The 18,164-nt window shown below is 36.6% G+C and overlaps 1 protein-coding gene across 3 annotated transcripts; it reads right to left on the bottom strand.

Moving 5' to 3' along the window:
• Positions 1-201: 201 nt before the first annotated feature.
• On the bottom strand, positions 202-4,797 carry LOC112014227 (nucleoside hydrolase 3; the record flags this gene model as incomplete). Of its 3 annotated transcripts, none has more annotated exon segments than XM_065775459.1 (7): positions 202-486; positions 592-768; positions 914-1,249; positions 2,775-2,885; positions 3,118-3,297; positions 3,922-4,178; positions 4,304-4,797. In XM_065775459.1, coding segments are annotated over 6 exon segments (1,275 nt in total), but the record flags the coding sequence as incomplete, so codon positions are not given.
• Between the last annotated feature and the right edge of the window lie 13,367 nt (positions 4,798-18,164).

Raw genomic sequence — 18,164 nt, 5'->3', positions numbered from 1 at the left:
ATACTAGGTTTGCATGTATCAATACATGTATATATGTATCCCCCAGCGGAAGCAGAATTATGGAGGAAAAGAAAAAAAAAAAAAAAAAGAAAAAAAAGAATTGGAGGGTAAGATGGAAACAAATTGAGGCCAATTGGTAGCAACATCTAAAAGGTTGTCTAAGGAATGTTACAAGACTAAGCAAGCAACTAAAGCTACTACCTGGCATTTCCCCTTCCCATTCTTCACGATGCAAAAAGGATCTCGAAGTCTAGTCTGAACATGACCACTATGTACTCCACCCTTCTTTAAATTGAATTTTGGAACTTTACGGCCATCAAAGAATGGATTGGAGCCATCATTCACCCCATAAGGCTTGTTTGAAGTAACTACGGTTATATTCATATACTCCATTTCCGCAAATTCATTTTCCCCATTATGGTTGTGTGAGTTACGCATGATTGAAGTTGCCACACCAGATAAAAAGGAGTCCCACATAAAATAGCTCTGCAACGATTACAGATAATTGGTAGTCAAAGGTCTTGAAAAGAGTGAGATCATATTAACATACATTTGACTGAAAGTCAACATTAAGCACCTTTAAGAAATTACCGTATAGAATTGGTCATCAAACCATGTATCACGAGCTATTTTCAGTGACTGGTAGCAGTATTGTGCCTCATACGTATTATGATTCTTCTCAAATGTGTTAAAGAAATTCTCACTGATGGGGATGGTATTCGTTGCATCCAAAGGAACAAGGGTGATGGGAATACCAGAATGAAAAACCTGAAAGAAAAGGAAACATTGTCAAATGCTGGCACTTTAACTTCTAGAGATACACCAATAAAAGGATTATACTATGTTGATGTAATGCCATTTTAAAAAAATAAAAAAATGGTTGGTTAATAGCAAGTTGAACAAACTGCATTACCTGGTATGCAGCAAAAGGATCTCCAAATATATTGAACTCTGCATATGGGTTACTAGTATAATCTGTGAACATATTACCATGGTCACCGCATTGCTGAGGCGTGCAAGATGAGCTTGCATTTTGTGGGCAACAACCAGTCGGATTCTTTGATCTCACACCACCACCCATGACATAGATATGCTCAACATTTTTCTTTAGATGTGGATTATTCATAAGGAAAATAGCAAAATTTGTATGTGCTCCTATAAGAAAAACAGTTATGGGACCTGCTGATATTTTGTCAATCATCACTTGTTGTGCAGTTGGTTGCCAAAGAGGAGTATACTTCCTTCTCCCCTAATTGCATGACAAATTATGTGAACCAGATATATAAATGATATGATCATCAAGAATCAAGAAATGAACAAATCTTTCGGTTTCTAGTGTATTGATAGAACAGTTATTGAGGTTTAGATACAATATTTGCAAATAAAAAGCATACAGATGGTTTAGGGTCCTTGGCTACTACTAAAAAACCAATCCAATATCAAGGAAATTATGATTTGTATAATAATGATGGGGACAAAAAAAATATTTACTTTTACTTTATGTAAAAGACAATAAATCTTATATATATATATATATATATGTTCCGAACTAAAATAGAATATTATTGTACAGTGAGCACATTAAATAAATGAACAAACTGTGATCCAGCATCAATTCTACAAAGGCAGAGATTTTCCCTAGCAATAAATAGATCAGTAGAGCAAAAACTCTTGCCATTTCCTAGTATATGAGTTTAGTAACCATACTGAAATGTACTAATAAAATGAGACAAACACAATAGGAACCTATTTAGGTGTCTTTCTTATTCCAGGACCTTATTTTGCCACTCTGGTCTCCATGATTTCAAGTCAAAACTTCTACTTATGGGAGTATTCCTTTTATTAGTCTTTTTTTTCACTTTTTTTCGATAATGTTCCTTTCATGTTTCACTGGTACTTTATGTTAGGAATTTTCGTTTGTGTTTAACAGAAATATCCTTGCCCCTTCCTCCCCCAAACCATTTCGTTTGCTCACTTCCAACTCCCATATCATAATTGATCTGGCAAAATACAACGATTTGGACCATGGACTGAGCTTGTTCATAATCAATCACAATGTCAATCTATAAAAAACATTTGCTAGACATTTCAAATTTTGATTATAATCATGCACCTTTTTTTAAGCGGATAAAAACAACTCTACTAAAAAAATGAGGAGGATGCTAGAATACACGGAAACATTAATTATAAAGTTTCAGTATCTTATGCTCAAGGTATCCAACTCAAGCTGACTTCTACATGTAAATTTATAAAATGGTTTCAAATAAATAAGAATAACCAAAAACACAGCTTGATTGCAAAGGCACAAAATACAAGTTGGAGAAGAGTCTTGAATCCTAATGGGGCACAGAAGGAGAATAACCATTTACAGAATATTCAATGAAACTTCTGCATTACAAATGTAAAGTTAAAAGGATAAATAATAAGAAGTAAAGCAGGAAACTGAGACAAACTTCCCCGGCCAAGGAAAAGCCTTATCCACAAAATGCAAAGGAATAGTCAACATGTTTCAAGTGTATTATTAGAATAAGATTGCTGGGACAATACTAAGCCTGCCTATGAGTTCCAGCAGCTATGAAAATCAGTCAATGATTTGAGCATTTCAATTGATAATGTGATACCTTATTTTCTGTAGCCCATTGTCAACTGAGGAGCCAAGGAGAGTGTCATTATGAAAGTACATCAAAATGCTGTATTTTATAGGGATGCGGATCCACACAAGCACAAGCAACAAATATTTCATCTAATATTGAAATTACTCTCCAAATCAGTACCTGCGGGAGGAAAGCTTTTCGGATTCCAAAGTTGGAATCAATATCTAATCGCCCTCCTTGGCCAACGGGAATAGCTTGTCTATATCTACAATATCCTACAGTTGTATTCCCCTGATATATTAAACTCACAGTTAGACCATACACTTAATAAGTAAATTATTACATTGCAGATTCATTATGGATTTTAAGATAACCAATCAAAATTAGAGCCTTTAAACTCAGAATTAGAACCATTCGCGCAATATAGTACATGGAAACTTTCAGATGACTTATAAAAGATGTATTTTAGGATGTCAAGTTACACGCATATGATCTTTCTGGTGAATTATGCATAAATTCACACCTGTTCAATAATAGGAAGATAGCCTCCAACATTTGGCAGTATTGTACCATCTTCTAGTATCCCACCATCACCCCCAACTCCAACAGCAATGTCATCACGGCCCATCATGTAAAGAATGTCATAAATTTGATTCACAGCATGTCCAGCATCAGTCCATGCATTTACATTGATAGTGACTGCCTGCAGCAATATAATATAGGATTCACCATTTCTCTCTGTAATAATAAACGTAGTTGGTGCATTTAAAACTTGAAGTGGATAAGTTGGTAAATTACACCATTAAAAACCACTGCAGATAAAGGTACATTATGTAAGTAGATGATTAATGGAACAAAAATGAATAATGGAAGTAACAGTATCTATATCCAATAGTAACTTATTAGTTATTAGTTATCTGATCTGACTTTAGCTAGAGAATAAAATCCTAAATTCACATGCACTGAAACCTAGATATGCTTCAATAACATGGCAATTCAAACCATTTATGTAAATTACTAGACTCGAACATCATTCATTAAGGAGTAAAAGAAGCATGAACCACATCTTCCAACAAACCCATCATATAATACAAAAATTTTGAGTCTTCAATTGCTGAGGCAAGATTTACTCATGAAAGTTTCTTGAAAATTCAACAGTTTGCTACCAAAAAAAAAAAAAAATTGAACTTGCAAATCGTTTCTAACTTTTTTGGAAAACTGACAAACACGACTCAGTCGTCGACCAAGTCAGCATAAGAAAATGAAAAAAAATATCAGCAACATGTTGTATTGTAAATAACAAAAGATTCATGATGAACTAACTTACTTCCACCTCAAACTCTGATCTGTTTTGCTTCAAGAGGTACAAGAGGGCAAAGAAATCATCAGTATCAACATCTGTATCCAAAAGAATTCGATGTGGGAGACAATCCACAGTGTACAGATTAGCTCCAACAACTCCTATAATCCATAACACAACAACCAAGAAATTCCTCTGGAGCAACATTCTCATGGCTTCACTCAAAACCCAGAATTATTTTCCCTCCAAAACGACAGAAACATCAAAACACAGCTCTTTCTGTCCTGAAACATTAAAAAAATAAATAACACAACACAAAGTGTAAACAAAAAAAAAAAAAAAACATACAAAAACAAAGTAATATCCAACACTAAAAGTTCAAAGAATTAAGACGAGTGTGGAAAAGTACAGATGTTGTTGGAACAGGAAGGACTATAATTAAGACAAGTATGGAAAAGTACAGAGGTTGTTGGAACAGGAAGGACCATAGATGAAATGAATTAAATGATGAAGATGAAACATGGTAAGCAAATGCCAGAGCGCAAGAACCGCCGGTTAGCTTTAGAGGAGACAAAAAACGATGCAAGTTTACGTCTTCAAAGTTCAAAGCCAGAACTAGATTCTGGGACTTTTGACTTTAGAGAGAGAGAGAGAGAGATAGAATTAGTTATAATTTCTCTTTGCTTTTCTGTCTTTTTATTGATTTGAAGAGTACACGGCAATGGCATCATGGGCATCATGGGACACAGTGTGTACAAAATCTTTTGCACAAATACATGAACAAACCAATGCTCATTGGTTGTTGCTTTTTTTCTCTTTTCAAATACAAATGGAGATGGGTTAATATTCTGTAGAGTTATATGTTAGAACTTCTAAAAACCTTCGATTATTACCAGGGCATCAATATTTGACTACTCTCACATTTATATATATATATATATAGTATCTCCCATTCTAATGTATAAATAAAATATTATTAGTGGTAACTCTAAAAAAATGCCAATAAGAATGACTATTACCACAACATTGACATGTGCTATCAAAGGTAAAGCCAGAAAATTTCTTGAGGGATCAAGCTAAATATAAAAATAAATAAAAAATAAAAAACCAAAAGGATTTTTTAACTCTATCCTAACCATGAAATCCACATTTATCGTTTCTTCTAAAAGGGAAAAAAATAATTTACATATCTCTAATTTTCTAAATAAAAAAATTCAGGAAATATCTCCTACATATTTATGAGATGTTTCCTAAAATTTTTTTAAAAAAAAAATACTTATATATTTATGAGATATCTCCTAAATATTCTTTGATTCAATGAGCTATTACGGCATAAGAGTAATTAGAGGAAAAAAAACAATGCATTAAAAATTTTTAAACTTTTTTTTTTTGAAATACATTAAATACACTTTGAATTAATGAGTTATGATATAAGAGTAATTAGAGGAAACAAAAATGATGTATATTCATTTATATAAATGTATTACATGTTTTTAGTAAAAATCTAGGGGGCATTAATTTATATCTAAATTTAATATTTTTTTACCAAAAATATAGGGAGAGGAAGGATTTTTCATAATACTTTTTTAAAAATTCAACATATAATGTCCACTTCATGATGATTGGTTTTTATCATTAAGCTAAGATCTTAATCAATTTTTGGTGTAAATGGGAATTTGAATCCTAGATGTCTTGTTTGATAATAAGAGATTTTACCAATTGAGTTAACTGAAACCTACTCTTATTAATTTTGGTCTAGGCTTACCACTAATAGCCCATTAACATTTACAATTTTACAACTCTGACAATTTTGAAATATTTTGTAAAATTTGTTATGACTCTAAAGTTATTGGAACGAGGGGGAGAAAGAAATGTACTAATTTTGTAAATTTCAACCATTCAAACCTACTCCATATAGCAGCCTACGGCTAAAGGGTGCCATCTATTAGCGTTGTAGACTTGTAATCTTGTAGATTCCTTTTTTTTAGGGGAATTAATAGTAGACTTTATTAGAAAATATTAACTTATACAATGGGAAAGAGAAAATATAGGCATTCTTTTGTACCAAAACAAATACCTATATCTCTTCGGCAAGACTTGTAAGTGTTAAAATACAAGAATTGCAAATACAGTGAAAAGAAGTTTGCCTAAAATATTTTTTTTTTTTTTTTAAATTTTGGGAAAACTTTAGCCTCATTGAGTATGAGGAGGCTGTAACTTAGCCACCTCCATAGGCTCCACAATCACTTTATCATTGTAGATTCATAAAAATGAAATATAGTCAACTTTATTTTTAGAGTGTAAGCAAAACCTTAAAAAAAATGACAGGTTAACCCAGAAAAGGACAACTTTATTTTTAAACGTAAGCAAAACCAAAAAAAATGACAACTTTATTGTACATATTTTGTGTGTCTACTGTATAGGTTGACATTGCTTCTACAAGGTAAACTAAGGGTTTTTCTTTACATTGTAAACATGCAAAATTAATATATATAATGTTGTACATATTTGCAAAAAAATGTACTTTTTTTTTTTTTTTGATGAACCAAAAAGGGGGGCTGGGGCAACCATTGTGACTCAACCCCCTAGGCCTGACCATAAGAGCACCTCCCGCTAGGGAATGTTGGATTGAGCCATAGCTATTGTAGTCTGAGGTGACTACAGACCTCACCCTAGCACCTCAAGAGAGCTGATAATCAAGGGCTCCTCAGCAGGGGTACCCAAATTCCTCCCTAGGTACTCGCCAAAGCTCGAACTAGGGACCACAAATCTGATTCACAAATCCCAACCACTAGGGCACCCCTCTTGGGGCAAAAAATGTACAATATTATACATATTTTGTGTATAAGTTTACATTGTTAATACAATAATGTAAACTTATAATTTTCTCTTGATATGATGATAAAGAGCTGTTATCAGAAACGGTTGAAACTCTCTTTTTAAAAAAAATTGTAAAATCTTTTATAAATATATACACTCCCAAGAGTTGGACCCACGTGAGATATCAATTTTTTCGATAAACCCCCGTGAGATATCATTGAACCAAAAAGTACCAGACCAAAAATTTCAAAAAAAAAAAAAAAAATCCAACTATGGAATTCACTGTTTAGATTGAATTAATCTGAGATCTAATGATGGAACATCTTCTTGATCCTTTCACGTTTGAAATGGCCACGATCAATAGTAAATTCACTATTATAATTCTCTAACCTAGATTAATGTCGGATTTGACTCCAAATCCATGGTATATGACGTAGATAAATTCTAAAAAAATTGAGTTAGCAACATCTTCAATATAGGTTTTCAGTGTTTTCTATTGTTAATGGCCTTTTGGATTAGTAGCATCTTATGATAGGTTTATTATGTGTGGTTCAATCCTAATAACTTGACCTATCATATATGAATGTTTTCTATTTATGCGACATTTCCACAGTTTCTCCAAATTGTTCCACACTTAAAAATTTAAAATCAATAATAGTTCTTCAATAACTCTAACGATATAAATGTGATTGGAGCTAATAAAAATAGAAAGAGAAAAAAAAACTATTATTTAATCTTTTTAACAGATTAAACTTCATACTTACTTTTAATCATGGTACTTTAAACCCCCAAATATGGTCTCTAGAGTTTTATAAATTTTAAAGGTACGTTTGATACACTAAATGTAGATTATATTAGAAATAGTAATCTTTATTACTGGGAGTAGAAGACTAATAGAATAACTATTACTATCCATAAGTTTGGTTGTTACATATAAAAAGCTTGTAAGAGTATTATTATTGGTAGTGCTAAAAAACTATATTGCTATTTTTAGCACCACCAACTACAAAATTGAGGCTACATTGGTAAAGTCAAATCTAAAAATTTTGGCTTCTCAACTACAATGCACAGCCATATGGCTCAAAGGTTTAAAAAAAAAAAAAAAATTATGTTGCGTTCACACTAGTCAGAATATTTTAATATTTTCTTTTCTTTCCTCTTTTCTTCGTTCTCCACCCATCTATGTCTCTCAATCTTCCTTCGCTATCTCATTTTTCTACTTCTCTCTTCTTCTCAAAATTTTTTTCTTTTTCTTCTCAAATTTTTTCTCTCTTTCTTCTCAAATTGTTCTCTGTTATGTGAGGGTCTCTTCTTTTGCCGTGTGGATGTGGGTGTGGTGGGTCATGCCATGGGTGTGGGTGTGGGTGTGGTGGGTGGGTCATGCCGTGAGGTTTGTGTGGTTTTTGGCTGATTTGGGATTGCTGGGTTTAGGTCATGTCGTAGGGTTGCTAGGTTTTTGACTGATGTGGGGTTGCTGGGTTTGTGTTTGTATTTACGATGGTGGTGGTGGTGGTGGTGGTGGTGCCGTCATGAGTGCTTGAAGATAGTGAAGAACAGAGAAAAAAAATAATTAATAAATGAATTGTTTATTATAGTGGATATATTATTTTATTGTGTTATTTATATTATTTTATTGTATTGAAAGCTAAAATAAAATCATTGATGTTGAGTGTTTTGTAAAGTGAGAAAATAGAATAGATAAAGTTTTTTTTTTTTTTTTTTTTTTTTTTTTTGTAATGCCAAATAGCTAAATTTATGGCTCCACTAGTGTGGATGCTCTAAAATATGATGTATAAGGAACTTTATATTTTTGGAAATATATTAATTTTAAAACTTATTATATGAACCAAGGAATATCTATTACATTCATTTTAAAGATGAATAACTATTCTTTAATTTAAAGAATAGTTATTTCAATGTAATAACTAATCCATGTAATAAAGATACAACCATATGACCGAATTGCTATTACACATGAATAATTATTTCATTATAGGAGTTATTACAGCATATCAAATGTACCCTAAATGTTTCGCACAATAATGAAAATGCGAGGTTTAAAGTGATGCATTTGAAGGCACAGAGGCTTATTTTATCACAATCATAAAACTAAAGGTTTTTTTTTTTTTTTTTTAAACTTTCCCAAAAGAGTATCAGTAATGAATCATGTAAAGTAATGTTATGACAATCACAATTTACCACCTCAAAAGCATAAAAAAAATTTATAACAAATTTTTTTTCCCCTAACATTACTTTTATCTATTGACTTCAATTTTTTTTTTTTTCAAATATTGCCTTTTACTGTCTTTTATAACATAAATTTTTTTTAGAAAAAAAAAAAAAATCATATAATGGACATGTACCTGATGTGTGTTTTTCAAAAATAAGTATGTTGATGTGTGTTTTTTAAATACTTAGCATATTATTCTTGAGTCTCACATTACTGAGGAGGCATATCATACATCCGATGTATGTATCCTCCCTCTCACATGGAGCTTAAGTAATGTGGAGAAAATACACAATGTATCCGATGTATATTTCCTCCCTCTCACATTGAGGTGGGGTCCACCTTAATGTGAGAGGGAGGAAATATACATTAGATACATAAACATTGCGTATTTTCTCCAAATTACTTAAGAATGTGTTTCGATTTGAGTTTATATATTATGTATGCTTAATTTAATATATTTTTATGTAGCCTTATTCTTGTGATTTTACAACAGCCCCTTTGGGATGTGATGCAAATTTCAACTTATTTTAGAACTATTTATGTTCCCATTGCATTTTTTGATATTATTCATGGGTCCTATTGTACTATTCAGCTAATTTTTAGTTTTTTTCTACAGTATTTTCAGTAAAAAGTTTTCAATTTCAACTGAATAAGTAGTTTCCAAGCTGAATAAGTAGTTTCAGTTCCATTATTCTAAAACTTTGATTTAAGCTAGACTCTTTGTTATTAATTTTTCGGATTATTAAACTTTTTCTTTTTCTAAAAATTTTGTACATTCTCAGAAATATTTAATTGTTACACGTCTTCGACCAGTGGAAACAAATAAGAAAGGCCAAAACACTGACAAAGATGAAGACAAACAAAATCAACCTGTCTAGGGGAACAATTAAGAATCAAAATCCAAAGGAAAGTGACCTTTAACCCGCTGTATATTAATGACACACAAGTACTGTGTAAGAGCATCGACTGCAAAATCTTGCAAAATGCAAAAAACCTTTTATTTTACACATTTTGACCAAAAAAAACACTCACATCAATGAGTGTAAAATTGTGTATAAATGCACAATTGTTACAGTAACCGTGTATATATGCACGATTATTGTAACACTTGCATTTAATATTTTGGTAATTTTTTCTATCTCCTTGTATCTGGTTGCTCTCACTCTCACCTCACTCTCCCTTTTTCTCATTTGATCAAATCATCAAACCATCTGATCTCTCGCCAATCAAAGCATGGATCTCACTGCCACCACCAATCAAAGCGTGGATCTTGTCTCTGGATTTCTGGTTGTTTGATGGTTTTGATTCTAGATTTCTCCATGCAAAATGGGTTCATCAACATCTTCACATTCTAGGTCTCCACACCCGATTTCTCACCTATCATTTTTCTTTGTTTGATGGTTTTGATTAGTGGGTTTGATGATTTTGATGAGTGGGTTTTGATGGTTTTGAGGCGTGAGTTTTGATGGTTTTGATAAGTGGGTATTGATCGGGTTGATGGTGGCTAGGATTTTGATGGGTGGGTTGATGATGGAGGTTGGCTTGATGATGGTGGTTGTGTGGGTTGATGATGGAGGGCTGGGTATTGATTGTTGATAGTGGTTGGGTTTAGAATATTTTATTGAATAAATATGTAGAATAAACAAACCAATGTAGATGTTTTGTAAAAGTAGGTGTGTAAAATAGAAAAAAAGCATGTTTTTTCTTGCAAAATTGACAGAAATTATGCATCAACTGAAGCAGATGCTCTAAGTTTAGATTTGAAATGACACCTTTCCCTTTGTTTTAGGACCCAGTCAAAATTGTAAAAGAACTATACTTGTCAGTTTAAGTCTTTTGGCATAATATTATAAAAAATAAAGTTTATTTGTGAGATAAGTATTGTTCAAACTTATTATGAGAGATGAGGAGAAATGACGTGATGGGAGAGAGAGAAAATAAATTTCAGTGATATAGTTACCTAAATTCCTACCCAAAATAGAGGAGTTCACAAGAGAAAAATAGAAATTGTGGCAATGAAGTTGTCGAAATTAAAAAGGAGAGGGGAGAAGAGAGAAAAAAAAAATTAAGGCAATGGGGTTGCCTAAATTGTAGAGGAGAGAAAAAAAAAATTTATGGCATCCCATTCCATATAAACTAAAGCACAATAAATATATACAGTAAACATACACCTCAATCCATACCCCTATCACTGCCCTACGAAAAAATAAAAATAAAAAATATTATGAACCTGTAGTGATCATGTGTTCATTCACTGCAAGTTCAGAATATATATATATATATATATAAAACAAATATAATAATAATAATAATAAACATACACCCCAATCCATACCCCTAATGATTGGCTTACGGAAATATATATATATATATATATAGTGATCATGTGTTCATTCACTGCAAGTTCAGAATAATAATAATAATAATAATAATAAACATACACCCAATCCATAGCCAATTATTAGGGGTATGGATTGGGAGAGTCCAAATCTTCTGTCACATTTTTTCTGCTTCACTTTATACTCCACCAATAAATACTTGCCACGTGTTCACCTAATTAATTAAATACTATCATTATTGACTTATTAATAATACAGTTATTAATTAATAGTAGTATTTAATTAATTAGGTGAATACTTTGTAAGTGTTTATTGGTGGAGTATAGAGTGAAGTAGAAAAAGTGGGACAGAAGATTTGGACTCTGGAATGGGGTGTATGTTTATTATTATTATTATTATTATTGTGGGGCAAGTAAATCGGGTAGCCTTGGCCCACTCCAAGCCAGGCCCAAATGGCCCACGCCGAGGATGCATGATGGGTCCGAGGATGACCCTGTCCTCGGGAGTCCGAAATCTCGGAAGAACACTAGGACCACCCTACCAAAGGACTCTTGGGATATCCGAGGAGGAGAGGACCCAGTGCCACGCATTGGCAACAGAAGTACGAAGGAGGGGCAAGCCCTGGGCGAACTGTCACCTCGGCATTGAATACGCTCACCTAATCCCTCTGGCCGCATTAATGGGGATGTAACCCCTTGATAAAGTAACATCGATCAAGGTGAACTACTGGAGCATGGATATGGCCTCTGATGGGACAGACGGTCAGGAGGGAGACCAATAGATGATCAACAGGAGGAGGAAGAGAGGGATATATAAGAAATTTGAGCAAAATGTAAAGGGGGAAGAGGAAAAAAGTGAAAAGGGAAGAAAAAACCTCCTCGGCCATGGGCCGAGGAGCATCCCCCAGTTGTAAACTGTTCTTAGTATTTTTCAATAAAAGGAAAGTAGTTCATGCTTCATGCATGCCGGTGAGCGCCTAAACCTTCGATCCACTCTCTACAAATTCATTGTTCTGGGTTCGTTGGGCCTTTAACCCACATCCTTTGGGCTGGGGCTACAAAAACTGACCCTACAATTGGCGCCGTCTGTGGGGAGGATTAGTGCGCTGGCCGGCGCAACAGGCAATCGTTCTAAGTAATTGTTCTACGGAAGATTATTGGTGATGCAAAAAAAAAAAAAAGAACTACCAAACAAACGTTGCAGAAAGATAAAAGTTCAAAGCAGAAGATCCAACAGAAACAAAAAGGAAAAAACTACGCATTACTTTATTAAACAAAAAGTTACAATGTACAATCAGAGGCTCAGGCAGGCGTGTTTTAAAACTATTCCTACAAGCTAGTTCTATAATCAAAGGCACAGGTGGACCTGTCCTAAAACTAGCTAGAGGGAAGTGTCAACCCGTACTCTTATTGGCATCAAGAGAATGGGAGAACTTGACAATAAGATGGGGGAAGGGGGCTGAGGCTGGCTCGCTTCAAGGCTACCAACAACTCCTTTCTCGGTGCGACAGAGCTTGAACAAAGCGAGGAGCAGATGCAGGGGCACTGGGACACCCTCCCCCGTGATGTTCCCTTGATTCTCTCCAATCCTCACGAGCGTTGGCCGTTGGAGACGGCAACACTCGGGCACCAGCCATGACATGAGTTCACATGTCTCCTCTGTCGGGGGTGCACTCCGGGGAGAGACATTAGGTACTTCAACGACATCCCTCCTGGCCACCGCGTACGGCACTGTCAATGTTACGCCTAGACTCTGCCGCGCCGGAAGCCCAGTGGGGGTTGCGGTTACAATGGCTCTTGGCACGGATGTCCTCACACCCGCCTAAAGCCGCCCCATATCTGCCAACTCCGGTCACAATTCCGGCGGGGTTATTAAAGGGGCTTGGGGAGTTGAAAGGGCGTGTTTTCTGTTTGTGTTGGGAAGTTCATAGAGTATGGAGAAACCATCCCCCCGGAAGACCTTATATAAAGGATAAAGGTTGGTGAGAATTAATCCACACAAAATTCGAAAAGAGAATTATCAGCAGTGCTAATCACGAAGCTACCAAATTCCAAGGGGACCATAGACCGCTGGATTTGTGTTAATTCACGAAGACATTAATGAAGGCGCGTCTCGCACACCAAAACGTCAAGCGCGGAGCGCGAACGGCCAAGGGACGCCTCGTAAATGAAAAAAGATGGAGACTTGAGCTGGAAGTGAGATCAACGCCACGTGTAACATCATAGTCTGACCTAAGGAGGAATCGTCTCCAATAAAGCGGTTCGAGGACAAACCCCTCCTTACAGAGAAATGGAAGCGTTAGACAGAACCAAGGCACTGCATGGTCCACGGACTCAGGCCTATGGGGAAACTAACTGCTCAGCTATACTTGGGTACTAGACAGAACCAAGGTATTGCATGGTCTTCGGATTCAAACCTATGGGGAAACTAGATACTTACAAAGAAATGGAAGCGTTAGACAGAACCAAGGCACTGCATGGTCCTCAGACTCAGGCCTATGGGGAAACTAACCGCTCAGCTATACCTGGGTACTAGACAGAACCAAGGTATTGCATGGTCCTCGGACTCAAACCTATGGGGAAACTAGATACTTACAGAGAAATGAAAGCGTTAGACAGAACCAAGGCACTGCATGGTCCTCGGACTCAGGCCTATGGGGAAACTAACCGCTCAGCTATACCTGGGTACTAGACAGAACCAAGGTATTGCATGGTCCTCGGACTCAAACCTATGGGGAAACTAGATACTTACAGAGAAATGGAAGCGTTAGACAGAACCAAGGCACTACATGGTCCTCGGACTCAGGCCTATGGGGAAACTAACCGTTCGGCTATACCTGGGTACTAGACAGAACCAAGGTATTGCATGGTCCTCGGACTCAAACCTATGGGAAAACTAGATACTTACAAAGAAATGGAAGCGTTAGACAGAACCAAGGCATTGCATGGTCCTCGGACTCAAACCTATGGGGAAACTAACCGCTCGGCTATACCTGGATACTAGATAGAACAGGGGCATTGCATGGTCCTCGGGTTCAGGCCTACAGGGAGACTAACGACAAAATATCCCAAGTTAGGAAAGGATCAAGCCCCACCTAGCCCTTGAGACGCAAGAGGGCTGCCAATGCATACGTTCTCTCTCTTTATCATCGTTACTGGCGCAATTGGCCGACATACAATCCAAGCTAAAATCATGCAGATCAAAGGAAAAGAGGAAAAGCAGGCAGCGTGTACACAAATGAGCAATTGAAATAAGTAGAAAAGGAAATTAAATTCGCATTACAGTAATGGGTTCGTAAAAATTGCATGGCAAGAGCCACAGTACATAGAGGAGAAGCACAACAAAATAAAATGAAACGGCGTGAAAGTAGGATGAGCCGAGACGCCGGGAAGTCTACTCCTTTTACTCAGGCTGGACAGGGGCAACCCCTGACCCCTCCGAGCCCTGGCCTGAGGGGACGGCCTGCAAGGGTACGGCAAGAACAGATGCCTGCTCGGTGGTAGGGGTTGGATCATCGGAAGGGATCTCCACTATCTCTTGGGGCACCCTCTCGCTCGAATGCTCCACTAGTTCAGCTGCCCCCACCTCTTCAACAATTTCCCCAGCCTTAGCGCCATCAGGGGCGGCCTCGCGGATAGCAGGGGGGTAGTACACGCTTTCTGCCTTCAATAGGTCGGACGTGGCCTCCACCCCAACCTGTTTGAGGGCCTCAGCCCAAACCTGGGAACAGTATCGCCTACACACCCCCGGGACTTGAGCCTTGTAGAGGGCCTCTACCGCAGCCATCCCATCAGCATAGGCTGCGGTCTCAGCTTCCTCCTTGGCACTCTCGGCCATCTCCCTGCCATGGTCAGCCTCGTCCTTAGCCCGCCGAGCCTGGTCTCTGGCCTATTCTGCCTCCCTCTGGGCCCCCTCGGCCTTTGTCACCTTAGCCTACAGATCAGCGATCGAATCCCTCGTGGTCTACATTTGCTTCTCCATCTCGCCCTCCTGCCTGTGTATGCGCCACTTCCCGTCCTCACAATATCTCAGACCTACATTGCCGGGAATTCTACGGTCGGTGATGAATTTCTCCATCGCCTCCGCGGTATCAACGTATTTCTTAAACCTACCCATCCCAGTTGACACCTAAAAGAACTAAGAAAGAACAGGCAAAGTAGAAAAAAGAGTAGAGAGAGAGCTCAGAGAGGGATAGAGCGACTTACTGAAAAGATGAGGAGCTACTCGGACAGGCTTTTTGTGCTGGAGGTGCTAGCGAGAGTGTGGCTGAACTCAGGAGGGGCGCATGAGAATTCTTGATTACAAATGGGAAACAAGAAGAAGCAGTTCGTACGGGTATTTATACCCCAAATCGAGGAACCATGCTGGTTTTCCCGCCCATAAATGCGAGACGAACCTCCACCGTTGGATGGGTAATGCCTCAGTAGACGTGGGGAGCACAGAGCTGCCTAAATTTAATGATGGGCACGTTACGTACTCCGAAACGTCAACGACGTGCCTTGGGCAGATGAATAGACCCCAATACTGACGGGGGGGAGGGGGGTAAGGCCGGGGATGTCAAAATCCTCCTCCCCGCCCGAGAATGCGTGCAGCAAGATTTTGAGGGGCTATTGTGGGGCCAAAAAATCGGGTAGCCTTGGCCCACTCCAAGCCAGGCCCAAATGGCCCACGCTAAGGATGCATGATGGGTCCGAGGATGACCCTGTCCTCGGGAGTCCAAGACCTCGGAAGAACACTAGGACCACCCTACCAAAGGACTCCTAGAATATCCGAGGAGGAGAAGACCCAGTGCCACGCGTTGGCAACAGAAGTACGAAGAAGGGGCAAGCCCTGGGCAAACTAGCACCTCGACATTGAATACGCTCACCTAATCCCTCTGGCCGTATTAATGGGGATGTAACCCCTTGACAGAGTAACATCGATCAGGGTGAACCACTGGAGCATGGATATGGCCTCTGATGGGACAGACGGTCAGGAGGGAAACCAATAGATGATCAACAAGAGGAGGAAGAGAGGGATATATAAGAAATGTGAGCAAAATGTAAAGGGGGAGGAGGAAAAAAGTGAAAAGGGAAGAAAAAACCTCCTCGGCATCCCCCAGTTGTAAACTGTTCTTAGTATTTTTCAATAAAAGGAAAGTAGTTCATGCTTCATGCACGCCGGCGAGTGCCTAAACCTTCGATCCACTCTCTACAAATTCATTGTTCTGGGTTCGTTAGGCCTTTAACCCACATCCTTTGGGCTGGGGCTACAAAAACTGACCCTACAATTATTATATTTATTTATTTATTGTGCTCTAGTTTCTATGGATTGGGGAGCCATAATTCTTTTTTTTTTCTTTCTCTCCCCTCACAATTTCGGTAGCGCTTTAATTCTTTTTTTATAAATATTATGTCCATAATATTTTCACAACAAATTTTAAGTAATAAGTTATTACAAGTTGTTATTTATAACTAATAATAACTAACTACTTATAATTTTTTGTGAAAATGTTATAGAAATAGCACTTTCCTTTTTTTTCTTTTTCTTTTTTCTTTTTTTCTCTCCTCTCCCTAACAATTTTGGCAACTCTATTGCCATAATTCCTATTTTTCTCTCAGACACTCCTCCTATTTCTGGCACTCCTCTACATTTTGGGTTGGAATTTTGTTAACTACATCACTGCTGAACTTCAATTTTCTCTCTCTCCCCCATCACATCATTTCTCTCTTCTCTCTCATACTTTTTCTCAGAATTTCAGCAACATTTATTGAAATTTGCTGCTCTCCTTATTTTCCCAAATAAATTTCATTTTTTGCAATATACACTTGTAACATAGTATTCTTTCTTCTTCTTCTACTTTCTTCATTGATTTATTCATTCATTCTATCTTTTTCAGTAGTTCCTTTTTTGGGTCTTTGTGCTTTAACCAAGTATGCATGTACGTGCTTCTTTCTATGGCTGAACATGTTTGTCACACCTGGATTGTCCTCGTCCTTTAATTGTAATCAATTTTTTTTTTTTAAGTGTATATGTATGTGAAACTCCTTCTTAGAGACTTAAATCTCAGCCATTGCCCCCAACACCTACAAGTATTTTATACTTGTAGAGTGACTGCCGCACCAAGAGTGCTCAGTAGTTGTTGTTGCCAAGTTTAACATATAATCTTATATCATATAGTACAAAATACATAATTAGAATTAATTAGTGGTGACAAGTTGATTAACATGTTCCCATTTAATCCCCCCCCCTGATAAAAAGTTAAAAATTAACTTGTTTTTTGTTAAATTTATTATTTAAATATATATATATATATATATGAAGAAGTAAACTAAATAAGATCTAAATAATAAAAACTAATTAACGGGAATTTTTTTTTAGGGCAACTAATCGGATCATTAGAACTAAAGCTAAAATTAGAAATTTTTGTTTGAAGGAACCGGCTTCTATTTTTGCAAGCTACATCTTTAAAAATATTTAATAATTATATATATTTATTATAATTTTTTTTTAATTTTGGGGGCCATGTTCAGCCACTTATTAGAACTTGCTATAAGAGTAAGAATGTTGCATATTTTTGTATAATTAGTAGAATGCACTGCGTGTTTGAACATGCCTGTAATTTCAAACTTGAAGAATTTTGAAGATTAAGCTTAATAAGAAACTTTTTTTTTTTTTTTAATCACGTGGAATAGTCATCAATTATTTTGACATTATTTTTATTCAATTTTTGGCTCCAAGTACTAATAACAATTAATTAATAGATTACTTATTTATTAATCACAATTCACAGCCGTCTAGCCTGTCTAGGCAAAAAGATAAAATTGTCAGCATGCACGTGCAAGTGACTAATATGGGCCTAGTTTATCTTGCTCAATCTTAATTGGACGTTGTTCATCACA

This window comes from Quercus suber, unplaced genomic scaffold (genome assembly GCF_002906115.3).
Source record: "Quercus suber isolate HL8 unplaced genomic scaffold, Cork oak 2.0 scaffold_8, whole genome shotgun sequence".
Taxonomy (NCBI): Eukaryota; Viridiplantae; Streptophyta; class Magnoliopsida; order Fagales; family Fagaceae; genus Quercus; species Quercus suber.
Note: the sequence above shows the minus strand (reverse complement) of the source record. Positions and strands in the feature narration are given on the sequence as shown.